The sequence below is a fragment of the Terrapene carolina genome, unplaced genomic scaffold (assembly GCF_002925995.2).
Source record: "Terrapene carolina triunguis isolate 2854851 unplaced genomic scaffold, T_m_triunguis-2.0 Scaffold130, whole genome shotgun sequence".
In the NCBI taxonomy this organism is placed as follows: domain Eukaryota; kingdom Metazoa; phylum Chordata; order Testudines; family Emydidae; genus Terrapene; species Terrapene triunguis.
This window is the reverse complement of record NW_020664481.1, coordinates 20,700,692-20,724,397: the sequence shown is the minus strand read 5'-3', so window position 1 is coordinate 20,724,397 and position 23,706 is coordinate 20,700,692. Positions and strand designations below refer to the sequence as shown.

The following is a 23,706-nucleotide window of genomic DNA, read 5'->3' as shown; positions in this document are numbered from 1 at the left end:
TCAGTAGTCAGAAGGCCCAATATGGATTAAAATCATGCCCTGTACTACATTTTTCCCTAAGAGGGAATCCCACCCCCAGCCAACTCTGCTTTCCTCATTCCAAACAAATCTGTAGGCAGAGAATAAAAATGTTTCTCTGTTGCCCTTTCTTACCCTTTTAAAATAACCCATGTGAGTGCTTCTCTCCCAGCAGCCCATGAGGGAGCAGGATGGAAGTCCTGAGAGAGCACAGGGAAGAGGAGGAGGAAGAAAAGAAAGTCTTTGTGATTAGTAATGAACTCCAAGACCTGGAAGAGAAGCTGTCAAAGATCCAAGTCCATATCCCAAATGTTGTACCGTAAGTAGAAATCTGTGTCAAGTATCAGGGGGTAGCCGTGTTAGTCTGTATCTACAAAAACAACAAGGTTGTATACATCTGTATACATCTGAAGAAGTGAGATTTTTACCCACGAAAGCTTATGCCCAAATAAATCTGTTAGTCTTTAAGGTGCCACCAGACTCCTTGTTGTTTTTGTAGAAATCTGTGTGTGTGTGTGTGAGAGAGAGACAGACAGACAAGAATACATGACAGACTGCATTTCTGAAACAGCGAAGATGAAATCCACTCTCACCAATGCACAGCTAGTTTATGGAACTCCGTGCCACAAGACAGCACCAAGGCCAATTGCTTAGCATGATTTTTAAAAAATCCATTTATCTGGATAATGGGAATCTCCAGAGTTACCAGAGTAAGGACTAAAAAGACCAGGTGTTTTGGAAGGGAGCTAACCCCTCATGCTTCATGGCACAAGCCGCGCTCTAACTGGCTCTCTACATTGCATTTTCCGTGTGTTCACCATTGGATCAGGTATACAGAGATCATAGGAAGATACTTACAGGCCCACTGGGCTGTGCAGCTCACGTGCCATCACTGGGAGCAGCTTCGTCGGGTTTCCTGCCCTCCTGTTCTGAATTGGGCACTTTTCAATATGACCCCAAAGTTATTTAATTTGCACCAACTGCTGGGAAATAATAGAAGAGAGACCCTAGTGTTTCTTCAGACAGGATTAACCCATCTGAATCTCACTATGTTCATTATCCGTCTCTGTTTGCCTCCTCCCACCGCATGAAGCGAATTTGACTGGAGTTCCATTGACACCTCCCAGTTACCAGCCTCCTACAAGACGAATTCTGCCAAGGAGCAGATGCTGCTGCAACTAGCTGACAATTTCCATCGACAGTATGCGCATCTCTGCCCGGATCGCCAGCCACTCTTCCTCCACCCATCCAATGAGTGTGGAGTGGAGGTAAAGGAACATCTGGAGACAGGGGTGTTGGGGCAACCTGGGTTTGCTTTCCTTTGATAGCATATGATATGGACTATGTACAATTCTGCACAGTCACTTCTTTCTTTCTTTCTTTCTTTCTTTCTATGCTGATTATCTATTTATTCATTTTCCTGTATTTTTTACTGCAAACATATTTTAGCAGTAGAATTGTCCAAGGGCCAGTCCCATGTGCTCCCTTGCAATAAAATCATAGAATCATAGAATATTAGGGTTGGAAGAGACCTCAGGAGGTCATCTAGTCCAACCCCCTGCTCAAAGCAGGACCAATTCCCAACTAAATCATCCCAGCCAGGGCTTTGTCAAGCCGGGCCTTAAAAACCTCCAAAGAAGGAGACTCCAAAGAATAGTCACAACCAGTGCTGAAAACCCACCAATTGTACAGTCAGTGCCCAGGTATGCACCGAGCACCCCAGTTATACACCCATCCTACCAGGTGTGGTTCCACTAAACCAACTTCACACTTGACACAGCAGTTATACACACCGACTGTATACCTATCGCACTGACTGTACACTCAGCATACAGTACATTTGGGGAACAGAAAAAAGAAGTGAATCAAACTAAAAGAAATACCTGAGTCTAAGAGATCAACTCTGAAGACCCACAATATGCTCAGCCCTCGAGCTCGATCTGAGGCACAAAGTTTAGATCCAGATTTGGATTTTAGTCTGAACCTCTCCAGATGTTGGGTGTTAAAATATGGAGTCCTGTTTAGGCCGATTATAGAGACAGGCCTGAGCAGCAGAGCTAGCATCCAGTTCTGGGCCTGTCTCCCCCAAGTTAAGGATGAGCAGATCCAGCATTCAAAATTTTTACTGACAACATGCCAGGCACAACACGTGGAAGCTGGAAACATACAAGCTTTCTATGAACGGCGGCTGCCGGATGTATAACAATAGGTGTGAGGCTTCCCTAAGATTAGAAGATAGCGGGGAAGGGCCCAATCCTGCAATGGGCATCTTGAACTCAACTCCCATTGCCTGACCTGGGAGCTGGTGGTCGGGCGCTGCAGCACTCAATCCTAGTTGCAGTTACCCAGGTGCTGAAGGCTTCATGTCCAGGTATATCCCATTGCTGTAGTCCAGCCAGGAAGTGGCAAAGGCAGAGGACAGACAGAGATGTATTTCAGAAGCTGTGGTGAGACGGCCTCTCTGCCCACTATATTTCCCATCTCAGAAAGAGTCAATAGTAGAGCAAGAAGGTTGATCAAACGCTTGCTATATTGTAGAGAGGAGTTGGACATTAGCTCTGGCCAGCTGGCCCCGGAGTCCCTCCCTGTCACCTGCTCTGCACGCCGCTTTCTGATGGATTCCCCACCGCGTAGCCGCTAACCAACATCCTCTTGCTGCAGAAATTTGTGAGCACCGCAGTGCGCCCGACCCTGCAGCCGTACCCGGAGCTGTATAATTGGGACGGCTGTGCCCAGTTCGTCTCTGACTATCTCACCATGGAGCCCCTCTCGTCCCCCATCACGCCGGTAAGAAATAGGCACTTCCTTTGAGTCTTCCAGTTGCCCCCCTTGGCGCATTGGGAGTCCCACATCATTAACAGTAACGGGTTTCTCATCAGGGTATCACACTAGCACAACCCGGGTTATGGGGCTATGATGAGTCTTGCCCTTTGACCCCTCCAGGAGCCCCCTCCCCAAGAGGGCCTGTTAAGAACCCTTTCTTCCTCCTTACTCAGGCAAAACTCCCATTGACTTCAGTGAGCCCTGTGCATGTGCATTATTTGGGCACACGACCATGTTACAGGCATGATCATTTCCCAGCTGCTGAGTGGAGACTCTGGGCCTCCCAAACCTGTCAGCCTTCCCAAGCCTACAGCTAGCCTACAGGTCCTGATCCTGGTCTCACCCACAGCCATGTAAAACCAGCGTAGCTCCATTGAAGTGGGCGTGTACAACGGAGATCAGCTGGTGGCTCATTGCATGCTAAAGCATCAGGCTTCCCTTCCAAGGACCGGGAGGCTGCTTGCCTTGGAGAGGAGTAGCATGTACAGGGACAGAAGCTGGTAGGTCTCGGTGACCTGTTATGAGGCACCTCGATGGGATGTTGTCTCAGCTCCACAGGAGACTTTGAGGTGCCCTGACAGAGGCTTCCAGACCGAAGAGAGGGACTGGGAACACGGTTAGAGATGAAGGATCAGATCCTTAGCTGGTGAGGATCAGCGCAGCCCCACTGATTGCAATGGAGCCACGCTGATTTATACTTGCTGAAGAGCGGCCCTAAGTTGTTCAAATTGGTGTGGGATTCAGCAATCAAATCCTGACACTTCTCTAGCTCGTTGCACTGACAGATCTCATAGAAAGTATCATTATCTCCATTTAATGTATGGGGAAACCGAGGCACAGAGGGGTGATGCGACTTGCCACGGTTGCACAGCAAGTTTCCAGGTCTCCTGGCTGCCAGCCTTCTGCTCCATCCATTAGCCCACATGGCTTCCTAGCAAAGGAATCTACAAAGGAGAGAACTCTGGGGAAACAGTGAACTCGGGCAGAGTTATTTCACATGCAGGGACCATAGATACAGGGACTAAACTCACAGGGAAAGTGTGGGAACCAGAGGGCTCCATTCTTTCCTACATGCAAGTCCCATTGTAGTTCTGCAGCGCCTAGCCCAGAGAATCTCACTGCGTCTGAGAGCCTGTGCTTTGTTTCTGGAGAAGGAGGGGATTCGAGGGTGGAGGTAAAGAGACCGAGAAGACGGAAATAAGACTTTAAGCAAGGAAACGTGTTTGCTCTTTAAAGCCCAGTTACCTCCCCTCCCCGACCACAATCCTGAAGTACCAAAGGGGGAATTGCTTTGGCTTCAGCGTGCTCCTGTGCTCCCTGCTGATCGGTGCGGGCTACGATGCCTACTGTGTGAACGGTTACGCCACCCGGGAGATCTGCATGATGGACGAGACCAGGGAGGTGTGCCCACTGCTGGAGAAGTCAAAGGAGGTGAGGAGCCCAGCTCACTGGTTCTGGCGAGTCAGCCACAATGCGGTGAGAAGGGCCAGGCATGCTGAACGTGACTGGCGTCCCATAGGTCAGTGACTGCCTTCTGTTTAACACGCTCTGGTCCCGACTGGGGGCTCCAGTGTAAATGGTCTGAACCAAGGGCAGTGTCCATGTAACTGGTCTTCTCTACGCCTGGGTGATCTGGTGAGTTCTTTTCCATGTCACTCTTCCACTGAAGAGGCCTGTTTGGGCTGTCAGAGTTTACTGAGCCCCAGATCCACGAAGTACTAACCCACAGAATGTTAAGGGAGCTGAGCACCACGGGCTGCCTGTGATCTGCCTGTCCTGTGGGCTCCTTTACATCCCTATTGCGTTAAATAAGGCTCTGTAGCCCTCTGCTCTTGTGGCTGCAGGTCCTGAAAGAGCCCGTGAAGGAGAAGATCAAGAAGTACGCAGTCAAGCCCCCACGGGACCTGCGCAGCAAGTTTGAGCTCCAGCAGGTGGCCAAGAAGGAAGCCGATACTGAAGCCGCACAGAAGAAGAAGCAGAAAGAGGAAGAGGAGAAGGTCATGGTGAGTAAATGTTCATGTGTCTCCATCTTACTCCGAAGTCTCAGCAGCAAGATCCCTGACACAGCTAGTGACCGACTCATCAAGTTGCTAGCCACCTCCCATCATAGAATCATAGAAGATCAGGGTTGGAAGGGACCTCAGAAGGTCATCTAGTCCAACCCCCTGCTCAAAGCAGGACCAACACCAACTAAATCATCCTTCTTTGAGTTGTGAGAAACCCTCAGCCCCCACTGACTTCAGTGGGCCGGTAAGTCACTGTGTGTGTCAGCGAGTATTTAGCCTGGGAAAAGGCAGCATGAGGTAGCGCTGAAATATGTGTCAATATACAATCCCTTACACCGCCAAGATTTTCAGATGTTAAGTTAAGCTTCACAAACCCCTCCAAGACAGATGAGTAATATTAGCCCAGTTGTGTGAATGGGGAAACCGAGGCACAGTGCCATTGGCGCCTAGATTTTCAAAAAGTATCCACTGATTTTTTGAGATGATGAACACCTGCAGTTTCCATTGACATCTACTGGAAGTAATAGTGGAGGCTCAGAGCCACTGAAAATCAGGCCCTAAACATCTCAAGTTGGACAACCCAAAACGGAGGCAGGCAAAAATGGTGGCCGCTTTTGAAAATTTGACCCTAAGCAGCTTGCAAAGGGGCAGACGCAGAGTGGCAGAACGGAGAACAAACCTCAGGGGCTAGATCCTCAGCTGGTGTAAAGTAGCATCGCTCCGTTGACTTCCGTGGAGCTTTGCTGATTTTCATCCCTTGAGGATCTGGGTTCAAGGAGTCCCTGATTCCCAGCCTCATGCTCTGTCCCTGGCTCAGTGCCACCACTGACACTAGCGCCATGACTGACCTAGTGCATTCTGACTGCTGTCGAGACGAGGGGGCCACAGCTCAGCAGAGAGCAGATTGTCCACACAGACGTACGCTGTATAAACAGACAAGCTGCTTAAACGAATGAACTAGTTACTGGCCAGCTTTGGTTTTCTTTTTTCTTTTTTTTGGTACCCATAACAGTAAATAGTGACCTGGCATTTAGCAAGCTGATTAACTGGAAAGAATTCCAGCTGATAGAAAGAGGGGATGTGGCCAGAACCCCGGGTTCCATTGCTGGTTGTTCCCATGACCCGCTGAGTGACCTTGGGGACACACCATTTCCCCGCTCGGTGCCTCAATTTCCCTACTATAGAACGGGGCTAGTGATCCTTACCTACTTCGCAGCGGGGGCCGCGAGGTTCCATTAATCAGTGTGGCGCCTGGAGAGCCTTGGCAGAACGGTACCAGAGAAGGACCAAGCACGATTGTTGTTGTGTTGGATCATGACTTCAGATTATTACTCTGTCCTGCAGGAAGCGGAAAAGCCAAAGCCGGACCCTTTGTACGGGTTACGTGTCCACGCCTGGGTTCTGGTGTTGTCGGGGAAGCGGGAGGTGCCGGAGAGCTTCTTCATTGATCCCTTCACAGCACACAGCTACAGCACCACCGACGGCCATTTCCTCGGCATCGAAAGCATCTGGAACCACCAGAACTACTGGGTCAACATGCAGGATTGCTGGAATGGCTGCAAGGTAACGCTCCCCTTTGAAATGTTCCTGCCCTGCGGGAGAGCGAGCAGTTGGATTCGATGGCCTGGGGAAAATGGAGACCCACGTGGCTGCTCACCTTTCACTTGCCATCCCTCCCCCTTAGCTCTGCTTACACTGGCTTTAGGTCCAGAAGTCAGAGCAGCTGCCCCCCACGCCAGCGTCTGAGCCAGGGTGTAGGCCTGGGCCCAATTCACCGATGCTCTTTGACCGCTTTACGTTGCTGTAGCCGGTGGGATGTGCCTGCAAAGCTACCATTGCAGCCCATCCCCGGGGAATATCCCCAGCCGGCAAAGCTGGCTGCGTGCCCCCTCCCTCAACAAGGGCCCCGTACAGGGGGGGTTCCAGAGGCACGTCAGGGATAGACCGGGATGGGAGGAGACGTGGCGAAGGTGTTTCTACACCCTCGCTATTCCCCAGCTGCAGTAAAGCTGTGGGGCCACGCCAGCCAGTGCACAAGTTAGAGCAGCCCTCGGGAATACTCCAGTTGACACCAGGGACCCCAAGCTGCTTCCGCTCACGGGTGCAGTGTTGAACTGCGTCCAGGGCCGTTAGTGAAGAGGTGCAGCCCTTGGGCTTCTGACAAGCTGCCAAAGTGGCCATGGACAATACCAAGAGGAGGATGTTGGACGGGGAGGTGCTCTGCAACTGTGGGGCCTTTTTCCGTTCCTCCCTGGTCGCACGCATCCGGGCAGAGTTCCACTAGACAGCTCTGAGGAGCAGTGGGCACTGTCCGGGGTTCTCTGCTCGGTGTCCCTCTCTGGATCCTTAGTTCTGAACCTATGACCCCTACTCCCGAACCTGTTATTCCTTAGTTGTCCCCCGTCTTCACTTGAGTCCCAGGTCCAGTGGCTCCTCCCCAAAGGTTGGGGGAGGGGTCTTTACACACGGGCGGGCTTGTGCCCGCCCACCTCCCGGAATTCAATAAGTCCCTCACTAAGGATAGATGTAATGCCCCACTAAAATCCTTAGAACTCCACGTGGTACCGACAGGTTCCGAACGTCTGCTGCTGAGCGGGAGTCGCATGCAGTTGAGTGCTCCGTGGCAGGTCATATGTCTCTTGGTATTAGCATCGTAAGCTGAAGACACCTTTATGGCCAACCCTGGTTGTTCTGTCCTGCTTAGGATCTCACCTTTGACCTCGGGGACCCAGTGCGGTGGGAGTTCATGCTGCTGGGGACTGACAAGCCCCTTCTGTTGCTTCCGGAGGAGGAAGAAGAGGAGTTAGCTGATGAGGATTTGGATGATTTTGTATGTTTCCTATGTTTCTACTCGGACTTCTTGATAGAGGGGAGTGATGTTGTAATGAACTGGGCCTATGTGTATGTGTGCCTTTGCCCCCTGCTGGAGAGAATCAGAGGTGCTTCACTGCCTCAGTCCTATAGGGCTAGTAGACATTCTCCTTTAGCTCAAGTGATGGGGAGGGGACCTGTGCTTTTTGGAGCAGGAGGATCTGAATTCAAGCACTGCTGTTACTGTGCAATTCCCTCTGACCATGATTTGCAGCATAGTGGCACCACTGACATCCTAAGTGGTCACCGATTTGTTACTGCGCCTGCCAAGCTTTGATTGCTGGGAGAACTGATGGACGGGACCCATGTTCAAGGCCCACGTGCACTGAAGGCCACTAGCCTGCCCAGGATGAAACTGCTTTTTAAAAATCAAATTCAAGTATACAACTTTTCAGGACACCTTCTACTCGTCTCCCTGGGGCTGAAGGAACGTGGCAATGGGATTGGGAAATAGTACATGTGTTCTTATAATATTCACAAAGAAAATACTGTGTGTTGAGAGGAACAACATCTTAGTATGAAGGACACAGTGTGATAGTGTAGAGATGACATCAATACATTCTCTCCCTTTATCTAATCTGTTCATACCATGCCCATCACCATGGTATGTGAGTGCCCTTCTCAGATTATAGGAAATAAACAAGCAAGTCATTGGTTCTAATGAGCACTGCCATAGTCAATCAGTCCTGAGCTTCTCCACAGTCAGCATGATCTTAAACCAAAAGAAAGTGGAGTCCTTTAGGCCATGGCTGGGTTCTGTTAGTGGCAATGTGTGAGGGACTTCTGGACGGAGTGAACCTAGCAGTGTTCCTTTAAATGGAACAGCCACGCAGTTACAGTGGAAAAATCCAAGAGCAATTGGTTGTGAAGCATAAAATAGCACCCACTCTGCAAAATTATATGGTCAGAAATGTCCCACCGGCTCTGAGCCTTTATTGACTAAACAACCTGTATGATTTTTAGTGTGAGCTTTTGGATGCAAATACTTACATGCATAAAGAGACAAAGAGTCCTGTGGCACCTTACAGACTAACAGACGTATTGGAGCATAAGTTTTTGTGGGTGAATACCCACTTCGTCAGATGCATGCGTCTGATGAAGTGGGCATTCACCCACGAAAGCTTATGCTCCAATACATCTGTTAGTCTATAAGGTGCCACAGGACTCTTTGTCGCTTTTTAGAGATCCAGACTAACACGACTACCCCTCTGATACTGGTCACATGCATAAATATCTCATGTGTCTCATGGAACTATGACTGTATAAACCATACTTTGCTGCATGACTGTATCCTCAGCAGTGTGTATAACTCAAAGAAACCATCCCTTACTGTACCACTGTGTCACCTGGGAATGTGTATAACCTGCATGAACCACAGTCTAATATAACAAGTATTTCCAGAGTCAAACATGCTTCCTGTCATGGCAGGAGAGTACTGCCAGCTTTGCTCAGGGCATTGCTCACCTAATGGAAACCCCTGCTCTGTCTTGATAGGATAAGGAGGAGGAGGAAAAGGGTTTTGACATGCCAGCATCCTGGGTGGACCCGATTCAAATATCTCGGAAAGGTATTTGTTCTTCCTTTACCATGTTGCATATTCTTCTGATGGCAACAGATACAATTTTGTGTATTGCAATGAACCTTTATTGTAACATACTGGACAAAGTCAAGCAATGAAATAGCAATAAATCAGGATACACAATAATTAGGATATCCATTATTATTTAATTACACAGCTGTCTTTTGTGCCCATGGATTCTCCCAGAACCTATTATCTCATCCTAAATTGGGAACCTCTGCCCCCACTGTGGACATAGGACCTGGTTTCTTCCTTTGCCTGCTACCTGGGTGAATTCTGCCTGCCAGGATATCTTTCCTGGCATTACCCATGTTACATGGCAGTTGATGCATTATCACGTATGTGTTGTAGCAGTACAAAGTGTCAATAATCATTATATGTGTCTAGTGGTTAAAGCCCAGGTTTGGGAGCAAGGGGATCTAGGTTCTAGTCCTAATTTTACCATTGACTCACTGTGTGACTTCAGGCAAGTCCCTTAACTTTTCCGTGCCTCAGTTTCCTTATCTGTAAAACAGAATGAATAGCCTACTTCACAGGCGTGTTGTGAAGCTTAATTCTTTAATGTACTTTGCAATCCTTGGACAGAAGATGCTATAAGAGGAAAACCTTTTATATTTGGTAAGAACTTTAGTCAAGAGCAGCCTCTAGATAAATTATTTGTAAATGGGAAATTCAGGCGGTAATTCAGAAGGTACTGCCCATAGTCTAACCAGTCAGAGAGAAGTGAAAGGTTCCTCATCCCATTGCTAACCCACTCTGGAATCCACACCCCCCGGACTGTGTCTTTCTTTTCTACTTTAATTTAATCATCACTAGCAGAAGATACACAGATGTTAAAGGACAATACCAATCCATACAATCCATTGCAGTATGTCGTGATTATGAAAATTAAAGACCCGATCCAGCTCCCAGAGACAGTTGGATCAGGCCCAGTCCTGTGAGCTCCTATGTGCTCTCAGCATTCACTGAAGTCAGCAGAGGGGCCTAAGCACCCCACTAGATTGACCCTCCCCCCCCGCCCCGAAAGTGCATCACCTTCCTGCAGCCACGGAGAGTATCAGGAACAATGTTCCCTCTGCACAGTAAGGATGTTAATACATTCTCAGGCAGCTGAATGTGACGAAGGAACAAATAGTTCCTCTTGAGTCCTTTATTTCTCCCATGTGAATTCCTTTTAGTGTTGGCAGCAGCTGCTAAACACAAGCAACTCTGTTCCTGTGGTCTCAGCTCTAAATCCTGCTCCTTGCCCTCTGCAGAATTTGAGACCCGCTGTCCCCAAGGGAAGAAGGTGATCCAGTACAAGAACGCAAAGCTGGAGAAATGGGCACCGTATCTGAATAGCAACGGGCTGGTCAAACGCCTCACCGTCTACGAGGACCCAGAATGTAAGGGGAGATGAATGATGAGCACGAGTCCATTGAGACAATACACAAATGGGTGGGGTGCATAAGAACGGCCGTACCGGGTCAGACCAAAGGGCCATCTAGCCCAGTATCCTGTCTACCGACAGTGGCCAATGCCAGGTGCCCCAGAGGGAGTGAACCTAACAGGTGATGATCAAGTGATCTCTCTCCTGCCATCCATCTCCACCCTCTGACAGACAGAGGCTAGGGAGTGGGGGGAAGAATAGGATAGAGAGGTGCCAATGTATCTCCTATCCCTTCTCCCCGTCCTTTCACACTTCTTGCTTTTCCTCTTCTGCTCCCTCAACCCCTTCTTCACGCTGCCCTGTTCGCTCCCCTACGAACCCTTAGGCTTCCAGCCCTGCTGGGGACTCTTACTGGAGTCTATAAATCTGTCCTAAGATGTAACTGCGATGCTGGTCGGTATCACTGATCACTTTCGTACCTCTGGGTCTGATTCAGGGCTACTCTCAAGGGCTTTGTTGGGTTTGGGAAACATCATGGGTCACAAGCCGGATGGCAGGCGACTGAGCTGTAAGGTTCCCAGAAAGCAATGCAGTCACTGTGCTGTTTGATGGCTTGATCCATTCAGGCACAGAGCAGTTTGGCCTGATCCAACAAAGCACTTAAGCATGTGCTTTGTTTAAAGCAGGTTAGTGATCCTTTCCACTCCCCTGCTTGACATTAAGCACTTGCTTAAATGCTTTGCAGGATCGGGCTAGAGTGCTCAGCACCTCTCAGGATCAAGTCCTGAATTGTGAGCAGGAGTTGCCTATAGTTTTCTCCAGTAGAGAAACGGCGGGATAGTGCTAACTGATCCCCCTGTCTTCCACTGATGTGAAGGGGAGTCACCCAGCTAAATCTCTATGAAAATGAAGGGGACAGTGTGTGTTATGCTTAACTAAAGACCTTTCTTTATTTCTACGTCATGTCCATACGCAGTTGGTCCAGGAAGCAGGGTGTAAGCCCCTAACTGGACAAACAACCTCCTTTCCCCAGCATTCTCCTTCAGCACAAGTCGCCTGATTTTCTCTTCCCTACCTCCTGTGTTACCATCACCACGGAATGGCTGATGTCTAAGATTTTCAAGGGGCCACATGGTTGTGCCATGGGGTTTTTCTCTTAGGTATCAGAGTGCTGGAGGTAAAGGAGTGGTTCGAAAACAGAGAGGACATGATGAACATGAGACAACTGAATAAAAAAACAGAGGTGACGACAGAGTACTTCAGCCCGGGACACATCCAAGGTCTCAAAGGTACAATGTGGGCTGCAACCCAATGACCGTTCCTCCTAGGTTTGGCAAAAAGGCTAATCATGGGACTGTAAACTACTGGACACAGTCACCTGGTTCAGCAACAACAAAAAATCCTCCACCACGCAAAGTTCTAGGTTTCCGTCTAGAGCCTTTGTAAGCACTGGTTACAACACAAGAAACCGAAGAGGTGAAATTCACAACTTGCAACCCAGGGGCATCCTGGGGTATCCTGGGTCTGGAGAGGTCCCCAGTGCAACTTAGACAGACCTGGGGCCTATCTAAGATATAACAGCTTCCTCCGGCTCTCCTATGGGCCACAGTGCTGCCTGAAATCTCTACAGCACTGCATGCTGCAATCTCACCTCTGACACGCCCCTCCCACCCCCAGCACATCCTTACATCGAGGAGTGTCAAGGGGTGCTCAGAAGGCAGCCTGGGTTGTCTTCTGCAGCTCCACCCTGCGGAGAATCCTTCCCCAGGCAGAACCAAGCTCCTTTATGCTGCTCCGGCCCTTTAACCTGGCATAAAGGGATCAGAGCAGGGACAAAGATCTCACCCAAGAAGCTTTTAACAGAAATAACTCTCCCCTTGCAGTTGGTGCTGACTCCAGAGCCCCCCGAGCACAGCGTTACATAGGGATGTAAAATATGAACTGGTGAACCGATAAGCATTAGTCTTACTGGTTAACAGTCTTCACCATTAACCCCCAGGCCTGCTAGCTGGCCCCAGCAGCCCCGCGCCGGCCAGCCTGCCGACCCCAGTGGCCCTGCGCCAGCTGGAGCGGCCCGAGCTGCACCGCTCGACCGGAGCAGTGCCGCCGGGCCAGAGCGACCCCAGCCGCGCCACCCAGCCGCAGCAGCCCCAGCCACGCCGGCTGGATCGGCCCCAGACGGTTAACCATTGAAACGAAATATTTTTAATCGTTTAAACTAGGGCTGTCAAGCGATTAAAAAAATTAATCGCAATTAATCACACTGTTAAACAATCACAGAATACCATTTACTTAAATATTTTGGCTGTTTTCTACATTTTTCAAATATATTGATTTCAGTTACAACACAGAATACAAAATGCACAGTGCTCACTTTATATTCATTTTTGATTACAAGTATTTGCACTGTAAAAAAAATAATATTTTTCAATTCACCTAATACAAGTCTGTAATGCAATCTCTTTTTCACGAAAGTTGAAGTTACAAATGTAGAATTATGTACAAAAAAAAAACTGCATTCAAAAATAAAACAATGTAAAATTTCAGAGCCTGCAAGTCCACTCAGGCCTACTTCTTGATCAAGCCAATCGCTCAAACAAGTTCATTTACATTTGCAGGAGATAATGCTGCCTGCTTCTGTTTACAATGTCACCTGAAAGTGAGAACAGGCATTCTCATGGCACTGTTGTAGCTGGCGTTGCAAAATATTTACATGCCAGATGTGCTAAAGATTCATTTGGCCCTTAATGCTTCAACCACCATTCCAGGGGACATGCGTCCATGCTGACGATGGGTTCTGCTTGATAACAGTCCAAAGCAGTGCAGACCGATGCATGCTCATTTTCATTATCTGAGTCAGATGCTACCAGCAGAAGACTGGTTTTCTTTTTTGGTTGTTCGGGTTCTGTAGTTTCCACATCAGAGTATTGCTCTTTTAAGACTTCTGAAAGCATGCTCCACACCTCGTCCCTCTCAGATTTTGGAAGGCACTTTAGATTCTTAAACCTTGGGTCGAGTGCTGTAGCTTTTGAAATCTCACATTGGTACCTTCTTTGTGTTTAGTCAAATCTGTAGGGAAAGTGTTCTAAAATGAACAACATGTGCTGGGTCATCATCCAAGACTGCTATAACATGAAATATATGGCAAAATGCGGGTAAAACACAGATAGGGTGACCAGACGTCCCGATAAAATCGGGACTGTCCCGATTTTTAGGTGTTTGTCCCGCGTCCCGACCGATCTCTGGTCGGGACGCAATTTATCCCGATATTTCAATCCTTGAGGGGACCATTCAATCCTTGAGGGGACCATTTGGGGATTTAGTGTGGGATTGGTCCTGCTTTGAGCAGGGGGTTGGACTAGATGACCTCCTGAGGTCCCTTCCAACCCTGATATTCTATGATTCTATGATTTCCCCCCGCCGGCAGCACTCGGCTTTTTTTTTGCTCCGCCGGCGGACCTCCCTTCCCCCCCGCCCCGGTGTCCTGATATTTTCTTCCTCTCATCTGGTCACCCTAAACACAGAGCAGGAGATATATAATTCTCCTCTAAGGAGTTAAGTCACAAATTTAATTAACGCATTATATTTTTAACGAGCGTCATCAGCATGGAGTCATGTCCTCTGGAATGGTGGCCCCACCATGAAGGGGCATACGAATGTTTAGCATATGTGACACGTAAATACCTTGCAATGCTGGCTACAAATGTTCCATGCGAACTCCTGTTCTCACTTTCTGGTGACATTGTAAATAAGAAGTGGGCAGCATTATCTCCTGCAAATGTAAACAAACTCGTTTGTCTTAGCGATTGCCTGAACAAGAAGTAGGACTGATTGGGCTTGTAGGCTCTAAAGTTTTACGTTGGGGTGTTTTGGGTTTTTTTTGAGTGCATGTATTTAACCCAAAAAAATCTACATTTGTAAGTTGCACTTTCATGACAAGGAGATTGCACTACAGTACTTGTATGAGGTGAATGGAAAAATACTATTTCTTCTATCATTTTTACAGTGCAAATATTTGTAATCAAAAATAATATACACTTTGATTTCAATTACAACACAGAATACAATATATGAAAATGTAGAAAAACATCCACAATATTTAATAAATTTCAATTGGTATTTTATTGTTTAATAGGGCAATTAAAACTGCGATTAATTGCGATTAATTTTTTTGAGTTAATCGCATGAGTTAACTGTGATTAGTCGACAGCCCTAGGTTAAACAGTTAACTTTTTAAACGATATTTACATCTCTAGTGTTACGTGGGGTCAGCATGGCTACACCCCAGCCCTCTCAGAACTAGGGTTCATAATGGAGTTTCCTATGTTTCCGCTGAATGCTTGGCTGGATGTTTATTTAATGTTTGCAAAGAGCTCTTAAATCTTTTGGGATAAAAGGTCCTGTAAACATGCCAAGTGTTATTACAGCTTTACAAAACCGATGAAAATTTATCAGCTCATGCTGTCACGGAGTCCTCAGGCAATGCTTTGGAACTGCTCCCCACAAAGCCAGTCAGGAGTTTGGGGCGCTTCCTCTCCCATGGAGCAGACTGTCTTTAGGGCAAGAAGCTCACACGGCTTTACCTTCTGGGTCTGTCCTTGGAGCATTCCGCATTTGCCCCTCCGTGCGCTTCCCACAGCGAGTTCGCCCAGGCGGGTTCCTGGGGAAGCCAGAGGGTCCTGCACGCACCTTTGCAGTTAGACGTGACTCTCAGCCAGTCAGTAAAACAGAGGATTATTAGATGACAGGAACACGGTCTAAAACAGAGCTTGTAGGTCCAGAGAATCGGATCCCTCAGCTGGGTCCATTCTGGGGTCCTGCGAGCCAGACACCCCCGTCTACCCTCACCTCCCGTCCCCAACCAGCTCCAAACTGAACCCCCCTCCAGCCCCTTCTTCTCTGCTGAGTTCCTTTCCCGGGCCAGGAGGTCACTTGATCTTTGTTCTCCCACACCTTTAGCATCCCCTTGCAGGGGGGAAGGGCCTGGCCATTAGTTGCTAGGCGACAGAGTGTTGGTCAGAAACTGAGGCACCCACACAGTATTTAGAGGAAACATTAAGAACAGTTCCACTTCGTCACACATGCGCAGGCTTTACTCCTCCACCTCTCACTACGGGATCAATTGTTGCTTTGCTACAAGCCCCATGTGGGACAGTTTGCATTGTTGCACTGCCCCGGGAGCAGATCGGGAACCAGATTGTTACTCAGGACTTGTTTAAATGTGGAAGTTATATCAATATAAACCAAGGGGTGAATTTAGAACAAGATAGTTATTCCAATGGAACTCCCTATGTGGACACACATTCCAGTATAAGAATAGTTGTTTTTTTCCCCCAGTTTACTTTATATTGCTTTGGAAGGGGTTTTAGCTAACCTGAAAACAGCCACATGGGAGTTATACCCATCTAACTATTGGTTTAACTATAGCAGTATAATTATACTGGTTTAACTGGTAGAACTATCCTGTTTAGGCCAGTCTCAAAGTCACAATTTGCCTCCTAGGTTTCCCCTGCTCTGGGGCAGACATGCCCTGTAACAGCCATAAACCTAGTGCAGCACGTACCTCCAAGCCAGCTGCACACATGGAGGCCTCCAGGGGTGGAATCAAGGCTCCACCTACTCCCAGCCCAGATGTGTGGGAGGCTGCAGTGGCCCTGTGGATGCTGCTGTCCTTCAGTGCTGGTGCAGAAGAGTATAGGGCGTTTCACATTCTCTTACTCTCCTGCACAGGTGCGTGGGACATTCAGGCTCTGTGATGGCTGCTGGGGCAATCACAAAGCAAATCTTGTCACGAGAGATGCTACTTGCTCACGCCTAGTAATATTTTGCAAGTCTGTATTCATCGTCGCTGTCACTCTTACATTTTAAGATTTACACAGCATCTCTGGCTTTCCTAGCACACACCTACAAGACGATGGAGCCGGAGACTGAGCGCACCATGGAGTTTTACAGCGAGACGCGAGTAGATGGCCTTCAGAAACGGGTTGAAAATGCCAAAGAGATGACGGAATACTTTGAAGGGCGGTCAGATTTCCTGCACTACCGGCACACAATGTTTGGCAAAAGAACAAAAAGAGCACAGAAGCTCCTCGTTAATACTGAATCGAACGCCCGGCCCATAGTGGTACAAGAAGAGGGAAATATTGGACATTACCGATATTAGAGCTGTGCAGAACATACCAATTTCAGTTCTGTGTGAAGATTCAGATTCATTTTCACTTGGCACAGCCAAGGCAAAACTCCAAACGAGAGAAGGGAGCCTTGCATATGGGCTAGTCCGACCCAGAAACCCCACCATGTGACCAATTGTCATGAGCAACTCCAATTGACCAATTCCATTGAGTAACCAAAATGAAACTAAGTCTTCTAAAATCTGTGGCAGACAAAAGATTTAGCTATGAGTTTGGACAAAAAATGTTCACAAGGACCCCCAAAATACTCCACTGGTCCTGTTTCCATGTTCAAGCCCCACACTAGCCAGGTTTGGGGTTTCATTGTGAAATGTGCCCATAGCTCTGCATAATGACACAAGCACTCTGATTTGCACCATGTCATTAGCAGGGAGTCATATAAGCCCTAATTCAGGAAAGCATCCCAATCCATTGAAGGATATTAAGCAGGTACTTAAAGTTAAGCATGTGCTTCAGTGCTTTCTTGAATTACAGCCATAATAATGACCCTCTCCAAAATAGTTGGTACTGCTTATCACAGTAAGACCTCGAAACCAACCCTTGCTGTTAGGTCCATGGTCCTACCTTGTTTCCCTTGTGCAGAGAGCTTGTAAGATGGAGATGCATGAGATCTGGACCTGGGGTGTCCCCTCCAGTGCACCCTCTCCCCCACTTGGCATTCCATGACCTAGTCCTTCCATCCTCTGCTGAAGTCAGCTCTTTCAGTTGGGGTGACCCTGTGTTCCCCATACTGAGCCTCCATCTCCCTGCCGGTCCTCAAAACCAAATCTGATAATGGGGGAAGGGGCACACCCACATCTGACCCCCGGAAGCCTGGGTCACACATCCCACCTGTTAATATAGGGCCAGAGCATGGCTGGTTCTTGGACAGGTGCTCAAAGGGGGAGGTTACATCCTGTTTCCCCCTGCATTTGGGGAGCTCTGGGAGGCACTGGGTCTCTCCAAGGCATAATGCCTCATGGAGCGGATGGTGCAACTCTAGTCTTGTGCTTGAGGGGTATAATCTGCTCCCATAAGCAGCAACTCTGCTTGTTGCACTGAGCAGCTCTGACTCTGCTCCTTCTCCATCACACTGCAGTCACAGGTGAGAACAGTAGGACCCTGGTCCTAGCATTGAGTGATGGCATCACAGTCCTAGTGTGGACCTAGTTACTTCTTCCAAAATCTTTATCATGTTATAGACCTTGGATTTGGAATGGGGCCCAATTTTCACCTGGGATCTCTGTCTCCCACCTGTTTCATCCAAATCCCCCCAAACCTTGTCATTTTTCTAGGCCATATGTTCAATTCTGACCGGTTTATATCTCTTTTCCCGATCCTCCCTAGCAAATCAAGGAGCAGTTCCATAGGAACCCAGAAAAGCCAGCTGATGAAGATGTAGCAGAGCGCATCTTTATGATCTTGGAGGAGCGGATTATGCTGACGTATCATTGCAAGGACGATTACATCACTGCCTCAAAGAGGGAGTTCATCAAACGGAAGGATGTGGATAATAAGGGAAACAAGATCATCATGACCTCAGACATGTGCATCAGCTATCGGGTACGGAGCGAATATGACAATGATTTGGAGTTTTTCAGCTCAAAAGGACACAAAGAGAAGCTGGAGGACTAATTGAGATTTGGGGAGACCCAATTTCTGTAGTTCTGAGGCTCAAAGCTGGCAGTTCATGAAGGGAAAGCTGAAATCTCTCTGCATTTCTCTCTCAGGGGAGCGATTAAAGCAGGGGACAAGAAGTCAGGAATACCCGCCTGGGTTCTAGCTCCATTTCTGCCATGGACTTGCTGTGCGATGTTGCCATCTGTCCTAAACTCTCCATCCATTAGTTTGCCCAAGTTTAGGGTTTTTTCTGCAATCTGAATGCTTTTTTAAACGGTTGTAATTTTTTGTCGCGTTGAAAAGAGCATGCAGACTGTAATTGAGAGGCTGCTGCCCTGTGACCTCAAGTGTGCAGAAAACTGGTTCTAGCCACACAGCAGCAGCAAAGAGGTGAACAATACACTTTCTGGCTCAGTGAAGTGTTAGATTCAAAACCTAGATGGAGCTAAATTAACTGTTAACCATGGGCCAGATTCTCAGATGGCGTAAATCAATATAGCTCCATTGAAGTCAGTGGAACTATGCCAATTTATACCAGCTGAGGATTTGGTCCCACATATCTGGAAGACTCTGCCATCCAACACCGGTGTTTTTGTCTTTAGGTGGGGTCTTTTGTGAAAAACAAGAAGCTGCTGCATCTGTACGAAATGATGCTGAAGCTAATGGAAGCAGAAAAGCAGTCGAGGCATCAAGTCTGGGAGTCTGAAACAGAGGTGATGGGGGAAATCTCCTTGCTAATGTCAAAGTATGATAAGAGTCTGGAGCCAGGTTCAACTCACCATCTCTTCATGTCATGCCATATGTTCAAATATTATCCAGTAACTAAACAGTGATCAAAGTTCTAATGCTGGTCCCCACCCCAGAATATACAAATCATGACTTGCTTTCGTTCTGTGGAGATCATTCTTTGGAATGTTTATGAAAAGTCATCCTCGGTTCTTGTTCCACAGTCTAGGGGAAGGGGATAATCTAAGAGCAAAGATCTGCAACAGGAAGGGTACGTACTGGGATATCTAGCAGAAAGGGTACGTATTGGGATATCTGCTGACCAGAGCAGGGAAGAAGGGGAAGCCCAAGAAGTTGTATTGATTAAAATCTAGTTGCTAGCTAAGCACTTCTAAGGTACCAATGGCCATAGTATCTAGGTGCCTACCACTGTGTTATCTGTAGGGAAGAATACTTTAAAATAGATGGATTGCAATGAGTAACACATTGCAACCGCATATAGCAAAACCCATTCCCATGGCACTCATTGGAGAGGATTGACTGAGCACAGCCATTCCAGCATGTGAAGAGAAGGCCACTGGATCTGAAGGTGAGAAAGCTGCTTTGATGAAAGCCCTATAGGGAATGAAGAGGATTGTGGAGCCAGACTGGTGGCAAAGTAGAGGGCCACCAAAATACTAGGGTAAGGTCCTTGGATTATGGGTCTATAATTCCATCAATGAGTTTTGGACACCCATCTTTCACTCCCACGGTTCATAATGTCACCAGAATACCTCAATGAAACTATAACCCCATTGTTCACATTTTACACGTTGTTTATTCTATATATAACACAAACAGATTTTTTCTTAGGATTGCAGTGGTATTACCATATTTTGTAGAACAAGAGGAAATAGGAGAGGAGGAAACAGTGAGGGAGAACAGGAGAGGCAGTAAGTCTAGTGGTTAGACTGGGAATCAAGATATCTGGGTTCTAATACCAGCTCTTCCAATGACGTGCTGTGTATCCTTGAACAAGGCATTTAAGACCCTAGTGCCTCAGTTTCCCTATCTTTAAAATATGAGGTTTCTTTAATTAAATATTTGTAAAGGGGCTTAAGACTCTTGGATAATAGGTGCTGTGAAAATGCAAGGTATTAACAGCACTTATTAAGATGAAATGGATTGTAGAAGTACATATTGCAGAACAGTGAAGGGCATAAAGTGGTTTCCAGCAAATGACTTTTTAGACTCTTTTAGTCTTGACACATCAGCAGGTTAGCGTATGGTTATATTGGTGAGTCCTGTTATACAGTGGGATATAATATGCCAAAGCTAGCATTGCCATTTTTAGAGCCAGTGGGGAGTTTAGACTCCAAAAGAGGGAATAGATTTGGTAATTCTATCAAAGAGTCTGTAGAAAATCTTAGACAACATAAAGTTCTTGTTATTAGATATGCTTTTGGTCACGTGGATATATCCTCAGCATATGAATACATACATGCTGCTCCCTAGCTAATATGTATACCAGCTCATACTACAGTCCTTGCACACAGAGCCTTGCATATGTTCTTTTAAGCAGACCAACCATGTGGGGGGCTTCATACTTTGAGGAAATGTCAGGGGGTCTTTCATTTTCTGATTTCACTGAAGGTGCTAGAAATTCTCAAGATCCGGGAGGAAGAAGCAGCAGCCAGCAAACTGACAGTTTCCATGTACGATACAGAGAGGAATGAAAAGAGCAAACAACAGCGAGAGACGATGGTAGGCAGCGGGTGTCTAATAACAAATGAACACCGTTTTTCATCCCACCTTCTATCTCTTGTACTAAAGGCAGGTTTTAGTAAAAACCATGGGATAAGCCTACTCCGTTTGAGTGGATCAGCAAGATCCAGTTCAAGTTTTTTTAGCAGGGTTTGATTCAGAGTTCATTACCAGTGGACAAAGAAATCCAGCTCAAATTCTTCCCTTCTCAGGGACTATCTCCAGAGCCCATTCGAGTACCATTAAAACTCCCTGGGTGAGATCCTTGGCTGGTGTAAATTGTCATACCGCCATTGATTTCCATGGAGCTACAACAATTTATATCAGTTGAAGGTCTGGCTCCTTGTGCCTATGACTTTCTGGAAGAACCATGTCCAAAAAAATTACAACTTTATTTGTTTAATAAAATAAATAAAATAATTAATAATGATTAAACTAATTGTAGTTGGAGCTGGGTGAGGAGGTTGATAATTGTATCCAAATCTGCTCCATATCCAGGGTTCATTTTGTTGGGAAAATATCAACTTCTTCCCTGAGTACCAGGTTTGGAATAGATGGTTCTTAGTCTTTTTGATAACAACAATATTGATTTTGGCCCAGAATATCTCTTGAGGAATTAATACCCATATGAGTTTTCTGGACTAATGTAAGGATATTCCAGTCTAGCTATCTGAGGTTGTTACATGGCTTGTTTACAAATTCCAGTTCTCTATAAAATGTTTCTTTGGTATAGATTTTGTATTGGGCACAACTGTAACAATAAATTCCAGGAACAATACTGTAGGTGCTCTCCTGATGAGAAGGGTAATAAAAAGAGGTACTAGATTTTAAGTGTCAAGCACCTATGGTCTGAACAGAAAATTGAGACAAGCAGTCCAGAAGCAAACATTTGTCAGCCAGTTCAACCAGGTGAATATCGCCCAGAAAGGTTTCAAATGCAACACATCCCTCCACTCTGAACCACTTCAAACCCAGAATGACAGTGTACCTTGTGGGGCCCTTCCCACGCCAGAGGAGATGACATTTCATGTATGGGACAAGCTCTGTATTCTAGGGGAATGGGGAGAGTTGTTGAAAAGCACAGCCAAAAACTAGGTAACAGAATAATAATCAGATTGGGGCTTTATGTGGGAAATGGTTGGTACAAGAAACAGCCGGTGAAAAGCAAGCAGCTCTGGTCAGATCTTGGTGAGTTATGTCCCTGGCAGGGGGGGACACCTAGTCTGCCCTTGGCTATGGTAGTGCCCTATACAGGGATGTTTGGGGCACTAGTTCTTCTCACCCTTTACCCTCCAGGAGCGTCTGATGCAAGAAGAGAGACAGCGACAAGTGGAGCAGGACCTAGATTACCTGGCACCCTTCCTGATTCAAATGGGCAGCACAGAGAAGATGTCCAAGTGGCAAGCCCTACGCCTCAAGGAAGATTGCCTGAATGATTTCAAGCACCGTCTCATTGACAAGGCCAACCTCATCCAAGCTCGCTTTGAGAAGGTACCCCCCACCTTCTCTTTGTCCACTCCTTTGGCTTGGTCTCCTTTGCTTTGGGAGTGAGCAACATGTGGGGTTCTCTCTTCATTTTACAGCAAGTGAAAAAGCAACACTCCTCCAACATCTCTGTCTAGGAGGAGGCAGTATATATGCCCTCATGTTTCTCTGTCTTTACCCAAGGAGAACAAAGGGCAGAATAGCCCTAGGACCAAATTCAGTAGATTTGTTCCAGCTTATATCAGAGCAGAATTTGACTCCCAATGTTTCTTATCTCCAAGGAAGCAGCGCTTCTATGTTTCTCTCTCCTTCCCTTGCTTTCCATATTTTGCTTACTTGTTCTATGTGTCCTCATCTCATTCATTGCTTCTCACTTATTACATTCCTTCTTCTACGTTCTTTTTTCCTTCCTTTGGTTCCTTTGATACACTACTTCTGTATCCCTCTCTCTCACTCTCCCTAATACCCTGATTTGTTCCTTCTTCCCATCAGGAAACACAGGAGTTGCAGAAGAAACAACAGTGGTACCAGCAAAACCAGCTCTCTATGACCTTGGAGGATGAGGATGCCTACCTAACCTACTGCTCTGATGCCATGTTCTGTATCCGCATTCTGGAGATACGACTTAACAGGTAATAACAACAAGTATTTAATGAATGTGTGACAGTCTGACAGGAGTGATTTAAGGGAGATCTACAGATGGAGATTCACTGGGGCTTTGCATTTCAATTGTTTGATAATTTCATCATCTGAAAATATTCCACTTAATCTCATCATTATCATCTAATACAATCCAGCTTCTTCCTCTGATTTCCTCCTTATTTTAGACACAAAGAGATGGCGCCACAGAAATACATAGAACTGGAAGAGAAATTGTGCAAGGATCCTCGCCTGGCTGAGTATCTCAAATTTAATGTCTGATATAGTCCCTGTTCCCTCACAACAGTCACTGGGAATCAGTGCAGGAACCTGCACAGAGTTGGCTGAGCTAACCGTATGAACTGCTGGAGAGAAATGTGGCATCTTTTTCCTACTTGAGTTCAATGAACCATTTGTGGTCTGACTGATCGAATTTCCCTCAGTGCCTCTCTCCAGCTTTCCCAGGAGCTGCTGGGATCTCCACTGTAGAGGATATAATAGCAGAAGTACCTTCTTTTTAAAATTTCATTTCCACACATTTCATTTATCCCTTTTTTTTCATTAAATGTTTTCCTAGTGAGGCTTTTGTCCTGTGTTAATTATTTCATACTTGTATATCTGCCTTCTTCTTGTTACCTTGCTGTTTTAAGGCCCACC

At 46.9% G+C, this 23,706-nt stretch overlaps 1 protein-coding gene across 1 annotated transcript; it reads left to right on the top strand.

The window, feature by feature from the left end:
- Window positions 1–209: 209 nt before the first annotated feature.
- On the top strand, window positions 210–23,331 carry DRC7 (dynein regulatory complex subunit 7). The gene is made up of 17 exons (XM_024219310.2): window positions 210–337; window positions 1,112–1,286; window positions 2,680–2,805; window positions 4,078–4,272; window positions 4,686–4,844; window positions 6,192–6,410; window positions 7,552–7,677; window positions 9,213–9,285; window positions 10,554–10,682; window positions 11,827–11,955; window positions 16,564–16,790; window positions 18,184–18,399; window positions 19,059–19,169; window positions 20,815–20,925; window positions 22,222–22,416; window positions 22,903–23,042; window positions 23,238–23,331. Exons 1-17 carry the CDS (start codon window positions 210–212, stop codon window positions 23,329–23,331), a joined length of 2,553 nt encoding a protein of 850 aa, XP_024075078.2.
- Window positions 23,332–23,706: the final 375 nt, after the last annotated feature.

Coding starts and splice junctions, on each gene's coding strand:
- DRC7 (XM_024219310.2), top strand. CDS start 210: ATGGAAGTCCTGAGAGAGCACAGGGAAGAGGAGGAGGAAGAAAAGAAA. Junction 338..1,111: donor CATATCCCAAATGTTGTACC/GTAAGTAGAAAT, acceptor CACCGCATGAAG/CGAATTTGACTGGAGTTCCA. Junction 6,411..7,551: donor ATTGCTGGAATGGCTGCAAG/GTAACGCTCCCC, acceptor TGTCCTGCTTAG/GATCTCACCTTTGACCTCGG.